The following is a 24,517-nucleotide window of genomic DNA, read 5'->3' as shown; positions in this document are numbered from 1 at the left end:
ACCAATTTTTTTAAAAAGCCCAGATCACCCCTCTACACTGGTGAAGCAGAAAGACAATCCTTGCATTTATAACTCTAGCTGACACACTGCAACAGCAGCCTCACAAGCACTATCAGACCCCCACATCTGCTCAGCCTGAGCAGCCCCTCCCTCACAGCCGGCCTGAAGTCTGTCATCTTGTTGTTCCCTGCTGTGCACAGTGCTTTGGTGAGCCTGGGCACCTTTGAAGCCCATGCTGACATCCTGCCTTACTTTCCACACAGCTACTGCTTGAAAGGCCACCAAAGAGCTCCAGAAGCTTTTTTCAACTCTAACTATATGTCTCTGGGGCAACTGCCACACTGTCTGTCCTTCCTACAGGGTAAGTGGTGGTCATTCCAGAAAGAACTACCTTCAGTGTCAGATTATTGGGCGAAAACTTTCCTTAACACATCTCACAGCCAACCAAGGCCCTTTAACACAGTGAGCAAAGAAGTTCCACCTTGCTCCAGGCAAAGGTGTCCACAACATCACAGTCTTTACAAAATTATCACAGAAAATAGGTACAAAAGAAAAGCACATTCCCTATGATCTGAATAGTGAACTACCATCTTCAGGGGCAGCTAAGGACCAAACAAACGAAAAACAATTATCAAACCCCTAAAATAACAAATCCTTAGTGCATCACTTTATAGAGATAAGGTCACCTACCCCATCAGCCATCAGAAAGTGGACACCCTTGCGATCTGTGTTATCCAGGACAAAATTCCGAAAAGCAGTGATGTTCTCTGGGCGGGTGATATCTCCATCTCCATCAATCCCACCCTCACCTGGCAGGACACAAAAACAACATTGAGATCATCTGCCCTACACATGCCAGAAGCCAGGACATGAGCTCTCTGAGACAGTGAACACAGGTATCAGGTGAGTCTCAAGAACTGGGGTCCATCCTGCGAGGCTGCCTTACTTACAGTGATGAATCAGAAGGAAAAAACAGTGTCTGCTATAATAAGCCAGACTCCAAAAGGAACTGTCCAGCAAAGAGTCATCAACTAAAACAGAAGCCCTTTCTCTTCAAAACCTAAGTTGTGGGCCATTGACTTCCTAGACTCTGGTGTGGCCATATGCTCTTTGAGGTATGGCCGTCATCATGTTTCCTGGCTTTGGCCCCCTTCCCTGCCTTGGGGAGGTGAATCTCCCTCTCTCTCTCTAATTTACTTTTTAAATAAACTATATTTTCTAACCTAAAAAAAAAGACATGTTGTATTTAAAGCACCTACATTTAAGAATCAGTATCAGCCAGGTGTAGTGACTCACACCTGTAATCCCAGCACTTTGGGAGGCCGAGGCGAGAGGATTGCCTGAGCCCACGGGTATGAGACCAGCCTGGGCAACATGGCAAGACTTTGTCTCTACAATAAACCATAAAAATTAGCCGGGTGGCCGGGCTCGGTGGCTCAGCCTGTAATCCCGCGCCTTTGGGAGGCTGAGGTGAGTGGATTGCCTGAGCCCGCGGGTTTAAGACCCGCCTGGGCAGCGAGACCTCATCTCTACAATAAATCAAAAAATCAGCCGGGCGTGGTAGCGCATGCCTGTAATTCCAGCTACTCGGAAGGCTGAGGCGGAAGGATAGCCAGAGCCCAGCAGGTCGAGGCTGCGGTGGCCGGGAGCGGCCACTGCACTCCAGTCTGGGCGACAGAGTGAGATTCCGACTCAAAAAAAAAAAAAAAAAAAAATTTGGCCGGGTGTGGTGGCACACACCTGTGGTTCCAGTTACTTGGAAGGCTGAGACTAAAGGATCACCTGAACCCAGTAGGTCAAGGCTGTGATGACCATGAGCACTCCAGCCTGGGAAACAGAATGAGAATGAGACTTTGACTCAAAAAAAAAAAAAAAAAAAGAATCAATACCAATTTTTAAAATAAGAACTGCTAAAAAAAAAAAAAAAAACACCTTAGGGCTGGGATGCAGAGGCTCATGTCTATAATCTCAGCACTTTGGGAGGCTGCTTGAGGTTGGCAGTTCAAGATCAGCCTGAGGAACATATCAAGACCTTGTCTCTACAAAAAAATTTTTAAATAGCTGGGCATGGTGATGTGTGCCTGTAGTCCCAGTTACTCATGAGACTGAGGCAGAAGGACTGCCTGAGCCCAGGATATCAAGACTGTGGTGAGTCATGACTGTGCCACCGTACTCCAGCCTAGGAGACAGAGTGAGACCCCGACTCAAACAACAACAACAAAAAAAACAACTTAGGATTTGCTGCCTAATCACAACAATCAAGATAGAGCAGAGGGACTGCTGTAGGGTTGCTGAGTTGTCTGCTACCCAGTGCGTCCCACACCTGGCACACAGGGCTGGAAATGGGCATGGGATTTGTATTTGTTAATAAACTCTGCCAGTTCTCAACCAGAGATCAGGCTGTTTCATTATCTCCCGTCACAAGAGAAGATTGCTCCTGAAAGGAGGAATTACTATGGCTTTGATGAGAATTTGCCGAGCAAAGTATCCTGCATCCTGCAGGCCCAGGGCAAAAAAGAACGGTCCAGAGGGAACTAAGACCCTCATGACATGGACTTTAAGCCACAGGCTAAGAGACCTAGAGAAGAAAGTATGGAACGTGAATAACAACTGATTCCAACCTGAAGTGCCCACAGAGGGGCTGGCCCTCATACCTCCTAGTACCCTCCTCAGTGTCCCTACCATAGTAGGGTTCGAAGAGTTCACTGGAGGCTGAGTAGAAATCCTCCAGCTTGAAGTCATTAGGGCCCTTCAGGGTCATTCCAAAGCCCTTTGCATGCCACTTCTTCCTCCAGAGCACATACTCTGAGAAGCCACCTGGGCCTGCACAGACGTCAGCAAAGTACAGAAGCTCAGCTTCCCGATCCTTCACCAGCGGCTTCTAGAAGACAAGTGGAAAAAAGGAGAAAAAGGAAAAAATGATGGCTCAATGGGTAATAGAAAGGAGAACAGAGCACACATACTCCAGAGCTCCTACCAGAGCCATAGCACCCAGAAAGTGTATCTTCTAAAATTAGCGCTCTCTAGAGTTGCCCAACCCACCCTCAAAACACCAGAAATACCTATCATACCACCAGACCTAGCTCAGATTCCTAATAAAACCATCTTTGTGGACATCTGACTGTGCATTTTTTTATTTCTGAATGCTTTCCTCACCATATCCTGCCTTTCAAGAGTCCTACTGAATGGAATAGATGCTGTGTGACCTACATTACAGAGAAAACTAGGCACCAAGATACAAAGTCACAAAGTAACCTGTTCACAGTCAGTTTGCAACAAAGCTCAACCAGACTCCTCACCCCCTCCCAGCCACAAGAACCTGCCTTTCCAGATCACAGCCTCCCTTTCCTTCCTCCCCTTCCTCCTTGGAGCTCTTCCCTCCCCGCCAATTAATTTTTTGTTTTGAAATAATTTTAGATTTACAGAAAAGTTGCCAAGATAGTGCAAAGTCCCTGTGCCCTTCACCCAGTTTCTAGTTTTTTTAACACCTTACATTGCCATGGTATTGAAACCAGCCCAATTTCCCCATAGAACTGATGTTTATGAGTTTTTTTGAACAAACATAGAAACTGACCCTCCTGGTCTGAAAACTTGAAACTTACATTTGCCTTATCTGAGTCCCTTCCTTTGGAGACTGATCCTCAAGGCAAGGGTCTGAAACTCACCAGGGCACTGTATCCAGACAACAAGACACCTGTCATGATTGCTATCTTCTCCCCTCCCTAACTGCTGCTTTACATCCTCCTGTCCCCCATAAAAACCCCCAATTTCATTCAGCAGGGAGATGGAGTTGAGACTGAATCTCTCCTTCTCCTTGGATATCATTCAAATAAAAAGCGTTCTTCCCTGGCAATGCTAGTTGTCTGAGCAATTAATTTTCTGTGCAACAAGCAACAAGACCTGAATGAACTGCTGGCATTTTGGTAACAGTATGTTTGTCAAAACTAAGAAACCAACACCGGCATGCTACTATTAACTAAACTCCAAACTTCACTTAGATTTCACTACTGTCCCTTTTCTGTTCTGGAAGCAAACCAAGACACCACATTGCATTCAGTCTCCCTACTTTTGACATTCCCTTCCTTCTCTCCTGCCTTTGCCCAGTGCTAGCCAGGGGACTGGGGCAGGGCACAGATGGAAGCTGACAAGGCAGAGAGGGAGGGAAATGTTGGTGTGTAGCTTCTGGGCAATACTCAGAACACCCACCCACCTCATGACTGACTAAATTAATCTTTGCTTCCATTTTGATGTGATTAGATTTTTGGCTCCTCAAGTACTTTATCTCACCCTCAAATTTATGCTGAACCCAGCACTGGCCCGCCCATATTATATATTTACATGTCTCTTTTATGCAAATGCTAGGGATGCTCTTACTCACATCTGAGCCCTAGACAGTGAATTCTACTCCCTTTCCACAGCAAAGACCATCTGCATTGGTGACAACAAAAGGTTGAGCTCTACAAGTGACTGCAAAGGTCTATGGCTGGCCTGGGACTGTAAAAGACATTCAAGCAGGAAGGGACTGAGGGACATCAGTCTCCCTCTCTACAGGTTTGTCCAGAGTTCTGCAACTGCTAGATAAAGATCAGAAAGCTTTAGCAGAAATAGTTATGTAAAAGAAGTAGGCATACTAATGTTCACAACCTAGTCACTTCTAGGTTTCAAGGGTCTTGCCTCTGATGATAGTTACCTAGCTTTATCAAAACCATGAAAAGTTACTGGAGAAAGTGACTTCAGCTAAAAAAGAAAACTTAATCATCTTGTGACAAGCCCACCTCAGGTATGGTGAGACTTATTAGATCTTTCCCCTCTGCCCCACTACTCCACTCCAGCATTCTTTGTTCCTGATCCATCAACTATTCATATTTTTTAATTATATTCATTTGCACACACAAAAAAGACCTAATGGAATTAGAACATTATATAGCACCTTCAAGTCTGCACAGTGGTGATGAGGCAGGGGTCATGAGTCTAAGCCCTGCACACACTGCAAAGAGGGAAAACATTATCCCTCACCACTGGCCATGCCTTGGTCCCAGACTCCAGCCTCTCTGGGAGAACCACTAGTCCAAAGGAGTCTGGAAGAATGGAGAATGATCAGTGAGAGCATCTCACCTCCGAACAGAGCAGAAATATGGTCTCATGCTGTAATTTCAAGAAGTGTGGCCCTCACAAGCTATGGCCAGGAGGTCCTTGCACAGGAAGGACAGCTGGGGTGCTAAGTTCTGCCACTCACAGCTGTGGAATCTTGGACAAGCACACAACTGAAGTTACTAAGCTTGAGCTTAATGACTCAACTGTCAAGCGGGACTAATGTAGGTATTTCTCAAGGCTGTTATAGTATTAAATAAAGTATCTTATGTCAAAGATATTTCTAAACTGTAAAATATTAAGCAGATGTGATATTATATTCAACTAGATGGACTTCTTCAGAGTAAAAATGTATCCTTTTCCATCTTTTTCTCTTTTCAATGCTGACTACAACAGTACTTCACATTCAGTGGACACTGTAAATGATGTCTAATTTCCTCTAAGATAGGACTGAAATTTAAAGATCTACACTCACTTTTTTTCTGCAATGTTTTACAATGTTTTCTTACTTCAACAACATCCCCAGACACACAAATCTTCACATAATGTAACAATTTATAATATGATTCCATATATTCAGGATCTAAATTTCCCCTTTCCCTTGTCTCTTCCAATTCTTGTTTACAATTCTTTATTTTCCTCCCCTAGTCCCTCTTCTCCTTTCACCACAACCTGCAGCACCAGAGACCTATTTAAAAACTTCAGAGTTTACCCTCTTCACTGTCCCTGTTACTATCTCCCAACCCTTCCAGCTTCAAGTTCTCCTGCTCCTGATCTATAATTTGCCTGATCCAAGACCACTAAGACCCTAGAAAACCTGGGCCTTCAGCCGCAGCAGTGCCCTGGGGCTACAGTCACTCCCTCCTCTGCTGGGGACTGCCCTAGTGTCTCTACTCACCTGAAAACCATTCCAAGTCTACCTGCTTTAGCTGATCACTCTGGTCCTCAGGGGAAAGGGAGATGAAAAAAGAGAAAAGAAAACACTAGGGGCTCCAGAGAAATCACTTTTTATAGTGGAGTATAGAAAAACATTCTGAAAGGGCAATTCTCCATGGCTACTAACAATCAATTCAGGTCAAGAAACTGCCTGAAGCGTTACAAATACGGCTGCCTTTTCCTATGTAACTAACATCTCCACCCTCAACCTGAATGGTACAACCCTGGTGCCTACTTCATTTTCAGCTGAAGATAACAACCAGATACCAGCTGCTGGAGGTATTTGCATTCAAAAGCCAAAAGACGCTGTGACTTCCCATCAGCTTGACAGAGATCCTCTGCCAGGCAGGAATGTAAAGGAAATCATCTAGAGCTCAGAAAAATTAAGTCAACATTATATCAATCTAATTTTCTCAAGATGCTAATTCCATGAGCTCTTTTGTGCTATCTGCTAGTACTGGAACATAGGGAAGAAGACCTGGGAGAGAGAAATGAGTAAAGGCTGGAGGGTCTACATGTCAGTTTTGCCAGCATGGAGGGAAACAGTTAGGTTGGTGGAGCTAAAACATTACAAAACTTGGAAAATAAGTTTCTTAGCCAGTGGATAATCAGGGGGTCTAGTAGAATGAGGATAAGTGAAGCAGAAAGAGGCTTGGGGATAGCTGGCTCCTGGCCCTGTCATTGTCAAAGAAAATGAACTCTCTAGGACTGGGTAAAAATGCTTTGAAACCCTGAAGGGAATTCTAGAATGAAATCTCCTTTTTTTTCCTCTATCACTATGGAGGGTTCTATGTTCAGAGAAATGAGATGCAGCAGAATAGAAAATCATTTTGCTCTTCTACTTCTTGAGAAGGGCCAAAGTCTCATAATTACGATCCTACACAAAGCTTGTTCAAAGAAGCAGAGAAGCAAAGTGGCTCAGTTTGAAATCACATCTCTCAGAGCCAGAACAGATCTTAAGAGCCTTTTGGTTCTACCCTGGCCCTCTGGCAGGTTAGTAGGGCTTATTTCAGAATGAGACAGCTGAGGCCCAAAGAATACATGAATACAAGTGATGCTTCCTGCTTCGTAAGTGCTGTGTCCTTCCCCACCACACTCCAAACACAGACTAGATTTTCAGACTCAATACTGCTTTTAAATAGACCAGTGAAAATGCCCACTGAAATGCCCACATTTCATTCAACACTCAAACCACATATCCCAGGGTACTCCGCTCTCATACCAGAAACAGCACCCAAATCAGGTGATGTCACAGCTTTCTATTTGGAAAAGAAGAGGATTGCTGCAAGGACTGTATTCACCTTTCCACACCACCTCATCCATGGTAGGGAGGAAGACGGCTAAACCTCTCTGGAGGCAAGTGGCCTCCAAACTGCAATGAGCCAGAGAGGCTGTATAAACATCCCAGCCCTGCACCCTCATCAGTTCTCGAATCCACTAGAATGCCCAGATGTAAACACCAGGGGAACAGGGGTCACATAAATCTCATTCAAAGTGATATATCCAGTGCCTGGCACCAAGCGGGGGCTGAAAAGATGTTTTATAAATACAAGAGAGTGGCCCAAGCCCTAATTCAGGCCTCACCTCCCTATTCCCTAGGCCTATAGATGTCACAGCTGCTGATTTTGCCCAGTAATGTCCCTTCTCCACTGCTGCACTTTGAGAGAGCAACAGGAGTTGGGGGCTGGGACTCTGGGACTGAAGCCTTGGAGATAACTGCTTATTAGGGCACTCCTGAGACCACAGGAGCACTGTGGACACTATCTGAGGAGCTCAAAGCAAAATATCTCTGTCACATGAGCAGGAATACTCTCCTAGCATTGAACAAATGGCAACTGAAAAGGCACTGAAGTTTAAGCCCACTTAGCACCATGAATTCAGAAACAGAATCTTGTTCTCACCCCATAAGAGTCTCGAGGATTTGTGAACATGCGATCAAACACAAAATCCATGTTTGCCATCTTCATTGCTGCCCTGCAACAAAGCAAGATAGAAAAATGCAACTCACTGCCAGGTATATGAAAAGCTAGGCTCAAATGAAAAGGTGGAGCAGCGCATGTCAGAGGAGGAGAGGGAGTGTCAGCAAACCTGTTCAGGAAGAAGACTCCTCGGATCATCTCAAAGGGATTGGCCCGAGTCCGAGCTCGCCGCATCTCCTCCCCATCCAGGACATCAAACACACTCTGCCCAGAGAGAATCAGAAACTCCAGATGAGTGTCATTTCATCCAACCCATTATAGATGGAAGAGGATCTTTTTTGGGGGGTAGGAGTCTCACTCTGTCACCCAGGCTGGAGTGCAATGGCACACTCACGGCCACCACAACCTAGACTTGCTGAGCTCAGGCAATCTTTCTGCCTCAGCCTTCCAAGTAGCTGGGACTACAAGCCTGTACCATCACACTCAGCTAATTTTTTGATTTATTATAGAGACGAGGTCTCACCACGTTGCCCAGGCTGGTCTCGAACCCCTAGGCTCAGGGAATCCTCTTGCCTCCACCTCTCAAAGTGCTGGGATAACAGGCGTGAGCCACCGTGGCTGGCTAGGACTGGGTCTTAAGAGCTTGTGGTGCCTGACTCACAACCCTCTGAGGAACTAGGCTCCTGCCACATTTCAGATCTTTAATGACTAGATGCATGGTCCAGACAGACTGCTCAATCACTCTGACACTTAACTACACTCACCTGTAAAACAGTACAAACAACAGATGTAAGCAGCTATCCATGTGGCAAGTGGTTAAGGAATAGCACCTGTTGCTACACACAGAGCCACCTCTGAGCACTGCTAATCCTTATAGCAAATTTACTTCTCTACCCCACAGCAGCAGCAACTTTCCAAGGGATTAAAGTTCCGCTATTAAGGCTTACTTGACTGGGGCTCACTTAGAGGGGGAAACAAACCAAGACCAGTGCTTTCTGAGAGCACCTACCACACAGTAGAGATTCCTTCATCCCTCAAACTCTCCTCACTAGTTTCCCCTCTGGAAAAAGAAACTCTCACATCACCTGAGTTCCAGGCACCTTATGGACATTCCCTACCCTATGCCTGCCAAAAAACAACACCTGTGAGGCTGGACTGAGGCCTTCCTTCTTTTCCAATCCATTTCCTCCTCAGTTTCCCTGGTTCATCTGCCCTGAGGCAATTGTTTCCTGACCCCCAGGCAGGCCAAAGATGTGAAGGGGAGCATAACATTCACTCAGGTGCTTCACGTCCACTCTTTTATTTGATTCTCACAACAACCATAAGAAGTGAGTGTTTCCTTCCTATTTTATAGATGAGGAAACTCAAACCCAGAAAAGTTAAATCAACTGGTCCAAGATCACACAGCAAAAGAGTTGTAAAAGTTGGACTTGAGTCCAGGTCTATCTGATGCTAAAGTATGGTTCCAAAACTTTTGCTACACCAGGCCCCCTCAGGATTACAATAAACAGACCCACTGAACTTAGGGGGATTCTTTCTGGGCTGCTGACCACAGGGACAACACAACACTATCAGGCAGGACAGTAATCAGGAGAAAGGACAACTTGGAGATACGAATCAAGTTATACATCTGATCTCCAGAAAAAGTCGTAACTTCAGCCCTCCCACAACCAACACAAAAGGAGAAATATGAAAGCCCAGCAATCACCTCATGCAAGGTTTTCAAGTCTGGCTGTAACCACAAGGCCTTACCTTGCACTGCAACATACTATGAAGCAGCTCTTCCCCACAAAACTCTGTTTCATCTTCAATAATCATCTTTCTCTACAGGGAGAAGAAAAAAATAAATAATGACCATGTGTGACAGCATTTAGGGAAATGTATGGATAAATTGGGGTTCCGAGTGAGTAGATCAAGAAGGGGCTTGATTCTCTGCCAAGAAACATCAACCCCTGAAGGGTAGAAAAGAAAAAATCCTAAATGCTTCTGGCTATACTCCAGATGGTTGTAAGATAAAGCAGCCCTCTGGGAGCTGTGAGTAGAACACCATATGGACACAAGACTCAAGAATGCTGAGGTTGGAAAAAGCAAACAGGAAGGAACATGGAGACGGAAGGACAGGGAGTGCCTCAAATGTCATAAGTCTGTCCGTCCACCAGGAAACCTCTCACTCTGTGATGAGTATAAATGCATGATACCAGGCACTGACCTGGTAGCATAACAGAAAACAAGGACTCAAAGGGATCGCATAGGGATGTCAAGCCCAACCCCCTGTGTGAGTGAAGTTACCCTAAACTAATGATCCTCAAACTTTGTGGTAAGGTTTTACATTCTTGAAAATTATCATGGATCTCAAAGAGTTTTTGTTTAAGTGGTACAGGTTATAGGTAGATTCTATTATCTAGAATTCTAATAACTCTATTATTAAATATTAAACCTGAGAATATTCTTAAATATTCCTTAATTCAGTTTAAAAGAACAATGTCAACATAAATATTTTTCGTGAAAAAAAGCATTTTAAAAAATTTAATGAGGACAGTAGTACTGTTTTCCATTTTTGCAAATTTCTTCAATACCTGGCTTAATAGGAGGCTAGATTCCCCTCTGCTTTTTTATTTAATCAGTTGTAATATCACATATCATAGCTTCTGGAAAACTCCACTGAATGCTTGTGAGAGAATGAAAGTGAAAAGGGAAAATTACTTTTCAATATCATTAAGAAAATAGCTTTGGAGCCTTCCTTTCACTATTCCCACCCCCGCCCCTGTCTGTCTTCTCCGTGCTGGGAGCAGCTCTCCTGCACAGCCCCTCACCCCCTGAAGATGCACGCCTGCTCCAAGTTCGTCATTACCCCTCCTTGGTCACGAGTACCTCTCAGCTGCTAAGCCGACCACTGACAGCAGCAGTGCTGAAACAACCAGAGACACTGCCAGATGAGAGCCTCAGCAGCTTGGCAGTCTCGATCCCTTACCTTATTGCCCCTAGCTGCAGCTTTCAAACCAGCGCTGTTTCAAGGGACATCGACACAGCAGTCAAGTTCATTGGGGCTGGGGCTGCCACAGTTGGGGTGACTGGCTCTGGGGCTGGGATTGGGACTGTGTTTGGGAGCCTCATCATTGGTTATGCCAGGAACTGAATTCTGCCAACAACCTAAATGACCTTGGAAGTGGATCCTTCCCCAGAATCTTCAGATAAGAGCCCAGCTCAGACACCTCCTTGAGTTTGGCTTTGTGAGACCTGAGACCCTCAACAGAGAATCCAGTCAAGCCTGCCTAAATGTCTGATCTACAGAATAATAAATGGATGCTGTTTTAAACTGCAAAAAAGAAAATAGCTTTGACTCTGTGGACCCCCTGAAAGGATCTCAGAGATACCTCAGGGCCCATATACTTTGACAACTGCTCTCTAGACCACACTGATTTGGTAGCCACCTACTTTATTCTTACAATTTTCCAGAAGGTTCCCTCATACTTTCTGAGGACAGACACAGTGTCTTCTCATCTAGCAGTGGCCAGAATGTACACAAGTATATAGTAAGCCACTCCAAAAGGCACCCATGAGGAAGAGAGAGGTTATACACTTGTCCATCTTAAAGCTTAAGTGATTAGGAGAAAAAATAGTTCCACCTGCCACATCTCCCAAGGACAAATTTATAAAGCTCATGACACACTCTCTTAACAAAGTTTTATTCCTACCAATATGAATGGACAGATTCACATTTTCCTTAAACTGCAAGTATACATACATAACATAGACTTTTCAAGGAAAAGAAAAGTCAGGAGATTGCCAAGAAGTCAGGGTACATTCCTGAAATCCTACCTTTCCCACAACCATCCAATCGCTCATCTCCTGAGTGTCAGGAATTTCAGTGGTACATTCTGGGAACCATGACACCTGTTCACAGGCACTGAGCTATAAACAAAAGAGAGGCAAGTAAGTCAGGTAATGCAGACCCTCAGGACTATGTTAACTCAACAGGATTTCCCCAAAATAGTCAAGAGGGACTGAGACAGACTGAGAAGGGTACAAGTTACTGGGGTCAAAAGTAGTGGTCAGACATGAGAAGTGAGAGCCACAATTCTAAAGCTTAACTTCTAAAGAATACCTCCAGGCCGGGCTCGGTGGCTCAGCCTGTAATCCCAGTGCTTTGGGAGGCCGAGATGAGTGGATTGCCTGAGATCGTGGGTTCGAGACCCACCTGGCAACTTGGTGAGCCCTCATCTCTACAATAAATCAAAAAAATTAGCAGGGCATAGTGGTGTATGCCTGTAGTTCCAGCTACTTGGAAGGCTGAGGTGGAAGGATCGCCAGAGCCCAGCAGATAGAGGCTGCAGTGGCCTGGGAGCAGCAACTGCACTCCAGTCTGGGTGACAGAGCAAGACTCCAACTCAAAAAAAAAAAAAAAAAAAAGAATAGCTCCAATTCTGGTTTGGAGAAACTTCCCAACTTTTAAGGTTTTTTTCATTTATTCCAATATTATTTGATGAATACCTACTAGTGTTAAGCTCTCAGAATGCACAGTTAAATAAGACATACTCCTTAACCCAGGGTTTACAGTCAGAACAGTGGGGACACAGAGAAGGAAACAGACAGCTATCACATACAATGTAAGTCTAAGGCAAAATAATTACATCAGGAGGACTTAACAGCAATGAGTCTCATCTCTTTATGCCTTTCAAAGTGTTATTCACAAAATCACCCAGAAACTGGTAAATAAGATTCATTCTGAGACAGAGCAAAACTGGCATCCCTAATGGCTGCTTCCTCTGAATTTTTCAATTACTTTCCCTATCAGACCAAAAAAGTGGTTCTCATCCTTACTGTACATTAGAGTCACCTGCAGTGCTTTTTAAAAGTACTGATGCCAGCCAGGCGTGGTGGCTTGTCCCTATAATCCCAGCACTTTGGGAGGACGAGGTGAGAGGACTGCCTGAGCCCACAGGGTTTAAGAACAGTCTGGGCAACTTGGCGAGACCTCATTTCTACAATAAAACAAAAAATTAGCCTGGTGTGGTGGCGAGTACCTGTAGTTCCAGCTACTTGAATCACCTGAGCCCAGCAGGTCAAGACTGCAGTGGCCGTGAGCATGCCACTGTCCTCCAGCCTGGGTGGCAGAGTGAGACTTCAATTAAAGAAAAAAAAAAGTTCTGATGCCTAGGCCCCACAACCAGAGTACATGATTCTGTTGATCTGAAGTGAAGACTAGGCAAAAGTAAGTTTTTAAAAGTCCCCAGATGGGCCGGGCTCGGTGGCTCAGCCTGTAATTCCAGTGCTTTGGGAGGCCGAGGTAAGTGGATTGCCTGAACCCGTGGGTTTGAGACCCACCTGGGCAACTTGGTGAGACCTCATCTCTACAATAAATAAAAAACTAGCCAGGCATGGTAGCGCGTGCCTGTAGTTCCAGCTACTTGGAAGGCTGAGGTGGAAGGATCTCCGGAGCCCAGCAGGTCGAGGCTGCGGTGGCCAGGAGCAGCCACTGCACTCCTGTCTGGGTGACAGAGTGAGACTCCAACTCAAAAAAACCCAAAAAATCAAAAAAAGTCCCCAGATGATTTAATTGTGCAGACAGGGTTAAGTACCGCTAGGCTAGAGAAATATGGATTATAAAACCTAAACAGGTGGTTAACCTGCATGGCAGCTTCATATATTGCCACCCTAGCAAGTGTGGAGAAGAGATTCACCATTGCAAATTGAAGCAATGTGATTAAAGGTAATATCACATACTCTGAAAGGCATAAAATGATATCACAATGCAAGGTCTTGAGGGCAAGCCAACCACTATCAACAGAGAAAAAGCTGAAAAGAAAAATTACTGAAGCCTTTTGTCCATAAATCTGGCAGTAAATCATGGCTTCTCCTCCTGGTCAAATCATCATCTTTAAGCATAAATGGTTGTAAATTACAAACTCGAAAAAAAGCTTACATACACTTGAGATGCTCCTTTGGAGATAAAAGGCCATCTCAATCTCCTCATGGAGGTCAGAATATTAAGATTACCTACAGAGTAGACTTTGTCCAGAAGATCAAACCTTATGCTCTACATTCCTGGGCTGCAGCAGTTACTCAGCAATTTCCCTGCAGCAACACCAGGAATGAATAAACCTCCAGTCACCCAGATTCATCTGTGATAAAGAAGTGGCTACCAACGGATAGGTGAACTAAACTCTTACTTACAAAATCTTACTTATGGAGCAACTTTTATAAGAGAAAAAACGAAATACAATACATGGTGACTGGGACAACATCACTCCAAAAAGGAATTCCTATAGCCTGTCTCCATTAAAAACAAATTTTATTGGCAAATTTCAGATTTTGAGTTCAGCAAAGTTAGTTCAAATTCTGCCCCAGTGAAAGGATAGGAACTCTTGTTTTCACACAAATGAAGACATAGAAAACACCTTGGTATTTCTGAAGCTAAAGCCTATACCTAGCAACCAATTACAAGTATTCACCCTGTTCTGCATTGCTATTCTGTTGGTCTCGTCTCCTCACAACTACAAGGCAACAGCAAGACCACCCTGAGAACCCATAGCTCCTGGCTTATCAGAATCTTACTCTGAAGCCTATCAGGCTTTTGTCATGCACAGGGTTATGGGAGTTCTTTCCTAAACCAAAACATCAAGAAGACAAAGTATCAATTTTCCAGAGTTTAGAGGACAGCTGAAGCTCAACTACAGCAAATATGTAGAAGGCTAGACAGTTGTGTTCTATGTTCTTTTATAGTTTCAACGCTGTTATGGTAATGCTCATTATTATTTTTAGGTGTTTTTATTATACCTACTTCAAATCCTTTGTGGAATAAGGTAGGAAATATAAATGAATAAACATAAGATCTCAACATTATCTGTGCCATGAAAAGAGATCATTAGAGTTGCTTTTGGTCTCCAGGGTTAAAACAAACTGGTACCCAAGTAGATAAACAGACTAGAACCACAGTAGAAAAGCTATATGACACAAACAAGTACCTATTTAGAACCTGGAAGGCATAAACCTGTGGAGGTGCAAGGACCTTCTTAGAATGCACCTAATCCTGTTGCTCATACAATGGGAGAGGGGGTGCTCATTTGGCCCACTTGAATCCTTTCACCAGAGAGAACACACTACTTCATGAGGTACCTTAGTCCGCTCGTGGAGAGTTGTACCTATTCACTAAAGTTCTTTATGGGGTCAAACCAGCATCTTCTACCCACTGGTGTTAGTCCTACAAAACAACAAGAGATTCATATCTTATCATATCTCCCCTAGTCTTCTATTTTCCACTCTGGATATCCCTAGTACTTTCCATGTAAGAAACTAGTTCCACCTTGCTCATACTGCCTCCGAAGATTTCTAGTTTGCTAATAACGTTTCTTAAAGTCATGTATCCAAAAACACAAGTGGCTTTCCCATCTCCTCTTCCCCATATCACTCACTTACCTCTGGCTCATCTCGCCAGTCCACGTTTAGCTCCTGGTCAAAACCCCGCAGTGTCAGACCCAAGCCTCTTCGACCTTTCTGATTAGAAGCCTCAACGATGTCCTTCCGACCCTGGTTGAATTTACCCAATCCTTCACCTTCTCTAAAGCCCATCTTGGCCTGAAAAAGAGAAGTAACGGAGCACAATTAATTCAGTCTAACAGATATTTATTTAGCCTCTATCATGTGCCAGACAGCAAGCTAAATCCTGAGAAATACAGATGAGTAAGATCTAAAGTTTATCTTCTAGCCTAATGAAGAAAAGCAGCATAAAAAATAACTGCAGTATAACTGTGGACCCAGTAGCTGTCTATTCTGGAGGTAAATGTCTAGGGCAACCAGAAGTTGCATAAAAGAGAAGGGACCTCATCACTATAATTAAAAGCACCAAGAGTAGATAATGAATCTCATTTGACATTTGTACAACTTACCCTTCCAGCTAATTTGTCTGATTAAGTGAGAAGATTTAGAGTTGATAAAGAGAACATAATTTAAAATGGAGCCACTTCAAGAAGTATCTTGTGCCTTACCCTTATTCAGTCAAAAAGCCGTACTAGCCAAGGAAAATGACGGCCTGTAGAAGTCCACTCAGAAATCAACTGAAAATTCACCTCATGTAAAACTGAGGTATGGAAGGTCCCATAAGATCCTGGCACAAAAATACTTTTTAAAACATCATTAACTGTCTATAAACTCACAATAAACTCTAGAGTTACTGAGCCTAGGTGCATATCCTAAAAATTAGAGACCTGAATCCCAAACCCCACAGACTCCTGCCTAATAAAAGAATTCCAATCCTAAGAAGATCTAATTTCCCCTGGAGGGTCTATATTCCCTTGGAAAGGGGCACTGCCAGCTCAAGAGCTGAATGGAATTCCTACAGTAGCCATAAATACTTCTTCCGGGTCAAAGAAGCTGACTAAATCACAAGCCTCCCCATATTCCACTTCCCCAAAGCTGTGGTTCACAGATTAGAATCCCAACCTATGACTTTAGCAATAGCAGTTCTCATTCTTAAATGAATCCAACAGAAAATGGAGGAATCAATTATAATATCCCTAAAGCTAGACAGAAGGCAAACTTGCATTTCTCTAACCTTTACATGTAAAGATTTTTTGTTTTGCTTTGAAAGTCAGGGTTACACTCTGCCACTCAAGCTTATAGTGCAGTGGCATAATCTAAGTTCACTGCAGACTCAAAAACTCCTGGGTTCAAGCAATCTTCCCGCCTCAGTCTTCCAAGTAGCTAGGACTAAAGGCACATGCCACCACATGCAGCTAATTTTTAATTTTAATTTTTTTTTTGTAGAGATGGAGTCTTGATTATATTGCCCAAGCTAGTCTCGAACTCCTGAGCTCAAGTCAACTTCCTGCCTTGACCTCTCAACATACTAGGATTACAGGTGTGAGCCACCATGCCTGGCCCACATATACATTAAAGTTTGATCAAGAAAGCGAGTGGGTCTTCCAATCTGCCTTCCTTCTCATGATGTATTAGTGGGGGATGAAAGCTGGGGGATGAAAGAGAATCAGATCTTCTTTTGGAAAGAAAATAAATAGAATACTTTCTTTTATTTTAGGTACCTGGTAGTGAACAGAATTCTTTTGAGATCACTCACTACAGTAAAAACTTACAGCGTGAAGTCTCTTTATCCACTGACACATATCCATGTTAGGGAAGTATATTCACATGTGCTTACAGTAAGAATTCATTACTAGGAATACCCAAAGTTGATCCTGTACTGGACAGAACAGGAGATACAGGCCTAAGCAGTCACTTCTCATAGTTGATTCAAATGTGATGGATATCAAGTAGAGGGCCACATTCTCTCTACTAAATTAGAGTAGCTGAGAAGCAGAGGAAAAACTCATGCCCCAACTTTTCTTCTTTTCATACCAATACAAACTGCCCTTCTCTCACTCTGCTGATGGAGCTTTAGAAACCCAAGCCAGCCGGGCTTGGTGGCTCAGCCTGTAATCCTGCGCTTTGGGAGGCTGAGGTGAGTGGATTGCCTGAGCCCGCGGGTTCGAGACCTGCCTGGGCAACTTGGCGAGACCTCATCTCTACAATAAATCAAAAAATCAGCAGGGCGTGGTAGCGCACGCCTGTAGTTCCAGCTACGTGGAAGGCTGAGGCGGAAGGATTGCCGGAGCCCAGCAGGTCGAGGCTGCAATGACCGGAAGCGGCCACTGCACACCAGTCTGGGCAACAGAGTGAGACACCAACTCAAAAAAAAAAAAGAAACCCAAGCCAAGCACTGACATACCATAAGCCTCTGGGAGACGCTACTATACATAGAGTAGCGAGAAGAAGTTCCCTCCACAAGGGATTCTGCTTTGAATGCATCGTCGAAAGAGTCAGAGCTGTGTTGTTTCCCCTCAGTTTCACTGTCAGACCCACTTAGGCTTGTGGTACATACTGAAAAAGAAAAAGGAAAATATTTGGGTGAGTTTATGGCATAAAATAGCCTCTAAAGTCCAAGTTTCACTTATTCAACTAGTGTTCCATACATGCACTGCACACATAAAGTTCATTAAATGACTCATCAGATCTATTCTCTACTTCTTACTAGCTATGTAATCTTGAGCAAATCACTGAAACTTCCTAATGGACTTGACACAATGAGAGTTCAAAAATAAGTTTTTGTCTCCCTATCCTTTCAATTTTCTCCACTACAAAATAGGGATGGTAATACCTACCTCACAAGATTGTTTAAAGATTAAATAAAATAATGTACTTGAAAGTACACATTGTCAAGTATTAAGTACATTTACTGAAGATATGGTTGTTCGTTTTGCTGGTGGTGGTTATTACTTGAATATCACCTTCCAAACATTGATACTTGGTTACATTTTCAACAATTCTATCATCAGACTAACAGTTTCTGATTGTTTAATCTCCTGGTTCTCTTTGCTTTCACAGTCCTTCAAACTTATAAATAAGAGGGTGGGTCCACAGCACAGCCAGGAAAAGAGTCAACTCACAGGGAGAGAACAGGTAGAGGAACTAGAGAGAAGAGGATGGGGAAGGGAAAGGAAAAAAAGGGAAGGAAAAGGAGGAAAAGGGCAAGGAAGGGGAGATGTTCAGGCAGCACCACCACCTGAAGTGGAGAGTAGAAGAGAGGCAGCTAAATGCTCCAATTGGGAGCTGGCAGCCTGGGTGAGCTAAGCCATCATCTTCATTGCCAGCAACCTCATTGTCAAGGAACTTCAAATAAGACCCACCTAAGCCAGAAGTAATGGGTTACCTGTCCCCTAGCCAAGGTGGGAAATATCCTCGATCTGGGTATTCTCTGTGACTGGGTCTTTCCCTCTCTTATAGAGACATATGAATCTATCCACTTAGAAACTACTTTAACCCAATGTGATTTTACTCACAGAATTTCCCAGGAAAACCCACCCAAATGTGGAAATAGACTGTATCTCAAAATGTGGTTAACAATTTATGTACATTCCCGCTGAAAATGGTATAAATCAGGCACAGTGGCTCACACCTGTAATCCCAGTACTTTGGGAGGCCAAGGTAAGAGGACTATTTGAGCCCAGGAACAAAAGATGAGCTTAGACAACATAACAAGACTTCATCTCTACAAAAAATAAATAAAATTAGTCAGTGCACATATCTCATTAATAAGTAACTGTGATTATTTAAGAATAAAATGAGAAAAAAAGTTTTCAATTTATGCATACTACTCTTTCAAATGTGTATTAGTTGCTAGGATATAAATGCTTGTAATTTTGGCCTAAACAGTTAATAAACTAAACAGCTGGGTATTTCTTTTGGCCTATCAACACAGTAAAAAAAAATTAGGGCAGGCCGGGTGCAGTGGCTCAAGCCTGTAATCCTAGCACTTTGGGAGGCCAAGATGAGAGGACTGCCTGAGGTCAGGGGTTCGAGATAAGCCTAGGCAACTTGGTAAGACCTTGTCTCTACAGTAAAAAAAAAAAAAAAAATTAGCTGGGCATGGTGGCATGCACCTGTAGTTCTAGCTACTCAGAAGGCTGAGGCAGAAGGAGTGCCTGAGCCCAGTAGGTCGAGGCTGCAGAGGCCATGAGTATGCCACTGCACTCCAGCCTGAGCAACAGAGTGAGACTCCAACTCAAAAAAAAAAAAAAAATTAGGATAACACTAAGGGTACCAAGAGCCAAGAAAGGCTGAGAACCTCTGCTCCATGTATTGAAACAGACAGATCACCAAGACACGTTGCCAAAAGAACAACAAGACCATATGCATGAGCATGGTATCCTAACTCTTGTGTACTAAAGAGGGAAAATACTAGTATATATTTTTATTTCTTATAATCACATAAAAAGCTTTTGAAATTAAGATACACAAGAAGACCAGTAAAAGTGATTATTCACACATGCAGAGGTTGGTGCATGAGGATAGAATACCAAAATGATTACTTGGAACTAGTGAAAGTGGAAGTGAAATTTGACTTACATTTTTATATTAGAGTTTACACTGGCTATCTTTCAATAAATGTGACTTATGAACCATGTGAATATAATACCTATTAAAATTTAAAATAGGCCAGACTTAGTGGCTCAGTCTGTAATACCAGTACTTTGGGAGGCCAAGGCGAGTAGACTGCCTGAGCCCACGGGTTCGAGACCAGCCCAGGCAACTTGGCCAGACCTCATCTCTACAAAATCTCTACCTCATCTCAAAAATTAGCCAGGCATGGTAGCACGTGCCTGTAGTTCTGGCTACTTGGAAGGTTGAGCGGAAGGATCGCCAGTGCGCAGGAGGTCAAAGCTGCAGTGGCCATGAGCGTGCCACTGCGCTCCAGTCTGGGCGACGGAGTGAGACTCCAACTCAAAAATAAATAAGTAAAATTTAAAATAAATATAAAAATCAGACTTGACAATGTGGCACGATTCCTTTGAGGAAGAAGGGAAATCACTGAGAAAAGAAGCTGATTCAAAGCTTGGCAGCTTGTGGGATGTGTTGAGGAAAGGCACAGAGGGAAGCCATGTAAAACAATTCTTTATAGGCCTGAGATGGTCACTATTCAGGCATTTATAACTTGAAGATTACATCATAATTCCAAAGCCTGTCTGCACTGATCCATTCACTTCCCCACTAGCACACAAACTTGCTAAGGGTCGACATTTGAGAACAACAAAGTCTTCCCCAGCACCTCAAACCTAACTTAGTCTTCCCTCCACTGTGCTCCAGTACTCACACCTTCAGCATAGTACTAATCATACTGCCTCAGGGCCAGTTATTGTTTGCCACATGCAGCCCCTGCTGGATGAGATCACTCCTAGAGACCAGGAACTGTGTCATAGTCAACTTTGTATCATCAATGCCTAGACTGAAGCCTTCCACTTAATGAAATGAATTAAATGCAAACTACAGTAAATTTAAAAATCTGTCAGCCAGGTGTCACCTTCCTGAGGACTTAATGAGTATATGGTTCCTTAAGATATTTCCTGCTGCTGGGCGTGGTGGCTCACGCCTATAATCTCAACACTTTGGGAGGCAGAGGCAAGAGAATTGCCCGAGTCCAGGGGTTCGAGGCCAGTATGGGCAACTTGGCGAGACCTTGTATCTACAATAAATCAAAAAATTAGCCAGGGACAGTGGTGAGTACCTGCAGTTCCAGCTACTTGAAAGGCTGAGGCAGAAGGATCGCCTGAGCCCAGCACGTCAAGGCGGCAGTGGTCATGAGTATGCCACTGCACTCCAGCCTGGGTGACATAGCGAGACTCCAACAACAACAAAAAAGATACTTCTTCTTATAACACCTCTTACAAGTAGTGCAAGATATTCAGGCCTCAAAAGTTTAAAGATGAGGATGGAATATTTATCTTAATAGAAAACTGAGCCCCTCTTGGGCTATGGTTTAGCTTACACTAACCACTCCACCTCCATTAGGTAGAAATATGATATGTCAGAATTCAGAATGCTAATGCCGTTTAATAGATCAGACTACTGTTTTGGTTCAGGAACTGTTCTATAAAAAGTCCAGGTTGTCCACTATACAAAAGTGACAACCCTCAGAGAGCTCAAAAATCTACCATCTAATTTATCTAATAGGATAGATATGCATTTTTAAGGATATAACATTTTATAAAAGAAAGAAAAGAGAGGAGAACATGTGTAAAGAATCAGAATAAACTTAAAATCAAAATTCTAGCTTCTAACCAGTTAAGTAAGGAGAATGTACCTGTATGAGGGGCACAAAATCTGCCCCTTCCCCTATGGTGGCTGTCCAACTCTCTTAATAAGGAGTTGACTTGCTTACATGAACCAATGTGACACACATCAGAGAGTGCCACTCGGAAGGAAAGACCCAGAACATTAACAATGAGTAACCATGGAAACTGAAAGATGAGGTTATATTTATTTTGTTTTGCACTTTCCTCCATTTTCTGCATTTGTGAGAAACAAGTATATATGAGTTTGAAAATTAGGGTAAAAAAATAAAGCTATAAAGAGATTACTATTCCAAGCCTTAGGAAAATGTTGGTTCCCTTCTAAAGAAATCTTTGGGAAGCAGCAGATTGGAGGGAAAAGGCCTCCTGCATGGCTCAGCACTATCCCTGGGCCCTCATTTCCCATGCAGAGAAGAGAGATGCACTCTGCAACAGAGTGCCCACATGCTAAAGAACTGCACCTCCAAAGATGCAGATTCTCTTCACTTAGTTGCTTCCATGCCTTCAACCTGCACTGCTTTGTACAGAAAGAGGTGGTACCTGGAACATGGGCAGCTCCCTAGACACAACCCTGAAGTTTCTTTTGGGTTACATCAGTTGTTATGTCTTTTACCAGCTATCTGGACATTTATAATTATAGCTACAAAAAAGTTTTAAAACCTGATATCTCTCTCAAAGGAGAGCGTGCCCTTGCTCCAGCTCTAGGGAGCTGCCAGGATGTTAGAATTGCGTGAGGACCCGACAATGAGCACTGGAATAGCAAAAATACCATTCCTGGTCATCCAGGGCTCCAGCCATCATTGGATATCAGAGAGAGATTTTTTTGTTTCCTTTAATCTTCATAACATCTTTGCGCAAAAATGACAGTGAGAACCAAATTTGGGTGGAAGGCTCACTAGGCAAACCAGTGGTGTCTCCAGCACCAAACTTTGGCACAAAGTTCTTTCCACTCCATTTCTTCTCCCAAAGTGTCACCTACTGTACACTCTCCTTTCAGGGTTCCAAAAATGAGATTGATGAGAGCTAAAATGTCACCCTGCCAGGCAATTCCTTGTGAGACCAAGAAGTGTACTCAAATAAGTCTTATTTCTCTTTTTTCATGTGGTTTATGAAGCCAATTCTTAGTTTGATATAATTTGAGACAAAGGTCCCTAGATAACTCCTAATGTCCACAGACTGCCACAGCCACTACTTATTCTTATCCCTGGACCTTTGGGGCCACTCTTTTCAGATGAAAAGGAGACAGTTGTCATGGCTGCAGCAGGAATTAAAGAGGAGGCTTAGCTTCTCAAGACTGATAACAATTTAGCAAACATTGAGCAGACAATTTTGTAATGAGGACATAAATTAACAGGAGTAATAAGGTCAGTCTACTAAAATCAGTAGTTTCATTAAGAACTTGCCAAAGCTAGGTGGCATTCCCATTTATTTTCCCAGAAGGTCCCCTTCTAAAACCTACCAGAGAGCCAAAAATATTACTTAGGGTTTTCATTTAAGACCTCTTCTCTACCAGACAGAAATCACTATTAAGTCACTGTACAGAAGAAAGATTCACTTTACAGAGGAACCAGAGGTTTCCCAGCTGCCAGCAAAATTTTTCTTTTCTTTTCTTTTCTTTTGGAGTAAGAGTCTCACTCTGTCGCCCAGACTGGTGGCACACTCATGGCCACCACAGCCTCAGTCTGCAGGGCTCAGGTGATCCTACTGCCTCAGCCTTCCAAGTAGCTGGAACCACAGGCACGCACCACCAAGCCCAGCTAATTTTCTGATTTAGTGTAGAGACGGGGTCTTGACAAGTTGCCTAGGCTGGTCTTGAACCCCTGGACTCAGGAAATCCTCCCGCCTCTGCCTGCCACAGTGCTTAGATTATAGGTGTGAGCCACTGCACCCAGCAAAATTTTTCATGTGGCAACAGAGCACAGGATTAAAAATGACAGTCACAAGCGGGACACCATAGCATGTCTGTAGTCCCAGCTACCTGGGTCTAGATGGGAAGTTGAGATGGGAGTATTATCTAAGCCCAGGAGTTCAAGGCCAGCCTGGATAACATAGTGAGACCCCATCTCTTAAACAATTTTTTTTCCTCAAAGAATATATATATGCTATTTTTTTTTTGAGATAATGATAACATACAAGGAAGGGCAGCTCCAACCATTAAAGGCCAAGGTGAGCAGCACACGGATATAGAAGAAGAATAAAGTATGAATTTTAGTAAGCATCATATCCTGCCTAACTGCTGTGGAATATACTCATTCCTGCTTAAAGACTCTATTTCTCCTCTATGCCAGACAAATGGTAACTCGTTAGAGCAATTTAAATAGATACCAATAAAGGAAGCTTTTGATTAAGGCTATGAATCTCAGTTGACAGGAAAGCAATGGTGTTTCAGAGCAAATAGTCTATTTAGGAAAGAAACCTGGTGGAAGGCAATGTGCTTTTTAATGTGGTGCTGGCAAAGGAGGCCAATAACTTCCAAAGTAACTAAATGTACAGTTACAGAGAGAAGGAAATTTTCTTGGGGTCTAGATCACAGTTTCCCTGTGAGAAACAACCAAAAAGAACAAAATGGCCTTACCTGTCTCTCCTTACTTCAAAAGGCTATTTGACAGCAAATTTCCAAGAGTTTATTTACACTTGAAGATGACTTCAAATTCCTTTTAAAATACTCAAAAGGGTCACTGCTTAGTTAAACTCTGGTGTATCCATATGGCTCTTTGAGCTATGGCCACCATGTTTCCAAGCTTTGGCCCCAGTCCCTACCTTGGGGAGGTGAACCTCCTCTTTCTCTCTCTCTCTAATTTATTTTCTAAATAAACTATATTTTCCAATTAAAAAAAAAATACTCAGCCGGGCTCGGTGGCTCAGCCTGTAATCCCACACTTTGGGAGGCTAAGGTGAGTGAATTGCCTGAGCCTGCGGGTTCGAGACCTGCCTGGGAAACTTGGCGAGACC

The 24,517-nt window shown here is 43.4% G+C and overlaps 1 protein-coding gene across 1 annotated transcript in view; it reads right to left on the bottom strand.

Annotated features, from left to right (window-relative positions):
- Nucleotides 1–24,517, bottom strand: part of CMTR1 (cap methyltransferase 1) — a 60,920-nt gene that overhangs the window by 29,018 nt on the left and 7,385 nt on the right. Inside the window, exons 3-10 of the mRNA XM_008066147.2 lie at nucleotides 17,668–17,819; nucleotides 15,363–15,521; nucleotides 11,766–11,858; nucleotides 9,699–9,770; nucleotides 8,116–8,210; nucleotides 7,929–8,001; nucleotides 2,683–2,881; nucleotides 691–809 (exon numbers count right to left, since the gene is read on the bottom strand). Of these exons, the coding sequence (XP_008064338.1) occupies nucleotides 691–809; nucleotides 2,683–2,881; nucleotides 7,929–8,001; nucleotides 8,116–8,210; nucleotides 9,699–9,770; nucleotides 11,766–11,858; nucleotides 15,363–15,521; nucleotides 17,668–17,819 (962 nt within the window). The remainder of the gene's footprint in view (nucleotides 1–690; nucleotides 810–2,682; nucleotides 2,882–7,928; nucleotides 8,002–8,115; nucleotides 8,211–9,698; nucleotides 9,771–11,765; nucleotides 11,859–15,362; nucleotides 15,522–17,667; nucleotides 17,820–24,517) is intronic.

Source organism: Carlito syrichta, unplaced genomic scaffold (genome assembly GCF_000164805.1).
Source record: "Carlito syrichta isolate Samal-C Ts95f unplaced genomic scaffold, Tarsius_syrichta-2.0.1 Scaffold308847, whole genome shotgun sequence".
In the NCBI taxonomy this organism is placed as follows: domain Eukaryota; kingdom Metazoa; phylum Chordata; class Mammalia; order Primates; family Tarsiidae; genus Carlito; species Carlito syrichta.
Note: the sequence above shows the minus strand (reverse complement) of the source record. Positions and strands in the feature narration are given on the sequence as shown.